This window comes from Mizuhopecten yessoensis, unplaced genomic scaffold, assembly GCF_002113885.1.
Source record: "Mizuhopecten yessoensis strain PY_sf001 unplaced genomic scaffold, ASM211388v2 scaffold10981, whole genome shotgun sequence".
Lineage (NCBI taxonomy): Eukaryota > Metazoa > Mollusca > Bivalvia > Pectinida > Pectinidae > Mizuhopecten > Mizuhopecten yessoensis.
Genome location: NW_018408818.1, coordinates 5,162 through 8,567, shown reverse-complemented (window position 1 = coordinate 8,567; position 3,406 = coordinate 5,162). Strand labels below are relative to the sequence as shown.

At 32.5% G+C, this 3,406-nt stretch overlaps 1 protein-coding gene across 1 annotated transcript in view; it reads right to left on the bottom strand.

The window, feature by feature from the left end:
• The window catches only part of LOC110464295 (nuclear RNA export factor 1-like), a 48,194-nt gene extending 47,158 nt beyond the window's left edge, over nucleotides 1-1,036 (bottom strand). The window contains exon 1 of the mRNA XM_021519432.1: nucleotides 865-1,036. Within this exon, the coding sequence (XP_021375107.1) occupies nucleotides 865-919 (55 nt within the window). The 5' untranslated portion in view covers nucleotides 920-1,036. The remainder of the gene's footprint in view (nucleotides 1-864) is intronic.
• Between the last annotated feature and the right edge of the window lie 2,370 nt (nucleotides 1,037-3,406).

Sequence of the window (3,406 nt, the reverse complement as noted above, 5' to 3'; positions counted from 1 at the left end):
TCCATATCAATACAATACTCTTATTTCGTTGCAATCTTTTTATCAAATATATCTTATACCCGATAAAAATTATATAATAATATCAATATAGGTATCGTAAGTAATGACGACATAAATATATATTTTTCAGTCCGATTATGCTCCGATCATATAATTGCAATTCTTTTATCAAATATATCTTATACCCGAAAAGGATAATTAAATATATACAATAAATATATTTAAATAAGTCCGATCCTCCCCCGTTTCTGTCCGTTCCTGTAAATCGTCGCCCATTTCTGTCCGTTCCTGAAAATCGTCGCCCGTTCCTGACCGATCCATATCAATACAATACTCTTAATTCCTTGCAATTCTTTTATCAAATATATCTTATACCCGATAAAAAAATATATGATACTATAAATGTAGGTATTATAAGTAATATCGACATAAATGTATATATATGATTAAGTCCGATTCTGCCCCGATCATGTAATTGCAATCCTTTTATCAAATATATCTTATACCCGATAATGATACTTAAATGTATCTAATATATTTAATTATTAGTAGATTGCTGCCCGTTCCTGCCCATTTCTGCCCGTTCCTGTAAATCGTCGAACCCGTAAATAAGACACACGCTGCAACGATCAACAACTGTTTTATCTGTTGGTTTCGACCAAAGGGGTTCGTTACAAATGTCTGAAATACACATATGCTATATTGATATGGGTCACAGCACACATATGCATACACTAGGTGTAATGTGACCCATATCAGTACAGCATATGTGTATTTCAGACATTTGTAACGAACCCCGTGTTCCGACAATGCAAGGCATCGTCTGATCTACTTATCTAGGGTCAACAACGATGATAAACGTACCTCCAAAATTCCTCCGACCATCCCGTCCAGTTTTCCAGGACAACCCTGAACTCATATTGTACGATCACAAATAACCAGTGTAGTTTACATAGTATACCATACGTTTCTGGTCAGCATGCTGAGTTTGCAAATCGCAGAAAATGGCGACTGATCAATAGGAAGTTTCCCTATGTCTTGGTCATGTGAACGCTTCTAATAAAATTCTATTTATAGAATATGACAAGTTTCGTTTATTTTTAGTAAAGGGGATTCCATCGGCTTCATTAAAAATCGCTATTTATTAAAAACAACTTTTGGTTGCAAGTATTTTCGTGTTTTGACATTTTCGTCATTTTAGATGTACCGCCTTTCTAAGGCTTCAAAGGTCGTGAAATACTTTCAAAACCGAAAACTGTTCAACCAAAAGTTGTTTGTATTATACGTCTCTGTTTGTAATAACCAATAGATAATTTTTTATATAGGATAGTGAAAGTAGATTCGAAGTGCATTCAACCATAACATACAAAGATGTTACCCAAATGCAGGATTATTACCCATATGCGCCGTTGTCCCCAACCTGTTAATTCTATTTTTGATTTAAACATTTTTTATTTGTCATTCAACAAAAAGGATTAGGCACAAGTTATCTCAACTTAGAAACGCCCTCTCCAATACATTTCATTATATTGATTACATGACAACAACAACAAATATATTTATAATATATATGAACAAAGAAGAAAGGAAGGGAAAAGGAAAGAAAAATAAATTTAGAAGAATAAGAAAGAGAGATGAAAGGATAATACTACTGACCTTAAATCTTTTACTATTTTTAATGTAGGTTTGGACTATATGGAAGATATTTTCATTGTCTTCATCTGACAAATTTGGAGAACCGTACACAATAACACTTAGAGAAATATTACAATAACGTGAGATATCATCAATCAAAATTTGTCTTTGTCTGATATACAGCATACAATCAAAAAAGTAATGGACTGCATTTTCACACTCATTTCCACATGCACACATTGGATCACCTACAATATTAACTCTATACAAATCATAATTTAAACTACTACATGAATGACGCAATCGTGTATGTAAAATATTTAGTTTTCGATTTCCTACATGAAAAAAAATAGGCAACAAGTAACCTTGGTTACGCTTAATCGATGATTTAAAAATGTTAACGGATGGCTGCTCTCTGACAGTATTTGGTAAATCGTTCCATAGTCTTATAGAAGAAGGAATAAAGGATTGGAATGAACTAGACAGACGGAAATTGGGAACAGTGTAGTTTTCAGTATTTCTCAAGTTGTAGCTATTGCGTTCGCATACTTTAGGAGGAAGAATGTTAGTTAAATAAGAAGGTGTTTGTTTATTATGGAGTTTGTACATTAGGGAAAGTTTCTTAAGTTTTCTTCTTTCAGATAGAGGTTCAAGTTGGGATTCTTGATAAAGTGATTGTTTACTAGAAAAAGAGGGTAGGCCAGTAATAATTCTTGCTGCTTCAAGCTGAACTTGTTCAAGTTTAGTTAGATCTGCCAGAGAACAACCGTCCCAAACTTCACAGGCATATTCCAACACAGGCAACACAAATACTTTATATATTCTTAACAAAGTTTTCCTACTCAACAGTAATTTAAACTTTCGTAGTACTGATACCTTTTTCATGCATGTTTTTTGAATTTCGGAAATATGTAAAGACCATTTTGCATCTGCACTAAATATTACGCCTAAATGTTTATGACTTTCAACACAATTCAGAGTCTCAGTACCAAAACAAATCTGTAAAGGAAGTATATTTCGCGAATTAGATATAAATAACACATCAGTTTTCTGTTGATTAAATTTAGTAAGCCAGTCCCGTGACCATTTGTCAAGTTTTTCCAAATCTCTGTTTACACACATTTCAATATCAGCATGAGAAGACGAAGAATACATCAAAGAGGTATCATCAGCAAATAAGCGTGAAATACAATTTAAATTATCAACAATATCATTAATATAAACCAAAAATAACAGAGGACCTAACACACTTCCTTGTGGTACACCAGCATTTGTGTAACCTATATTAGAATACACACCTTTAACAAGAACCTGTTGTTGTCTGTTTGAAATGTAATTTTTAAACCAATGTAGTAAACCATCTCTAATACCATAAGCATGTAATTTATGTAAAAGACCCCTATGCCAAACTCGGTCAAAAGCCTTCGATATATCACAAAAAATTAGACAAGTATGTTTTTTTTCTTCTAATGAACAACATATATTATGGTAAATTTCTATTAGCTGATGGACAGTGGAATGATGAATCATAAAACCAGATTGTTTTTCGTAAAATAAAGAATGATCAAGGAAAAAATTATAGATGTGTTTAAATACAACCCTTTCAAAAACCTTACCTATACAAGACAACAAAGTAATTGGTCGGTAATTTGACACCAAGTGTCTATCACCCTTTTTGAACAGAGGTAAAATAATACCATGTTTCCATATTTCAGGGAATATTTTAGAATTTAGTGACATATTAAAAAGAATTGACAATGGCTTACATATA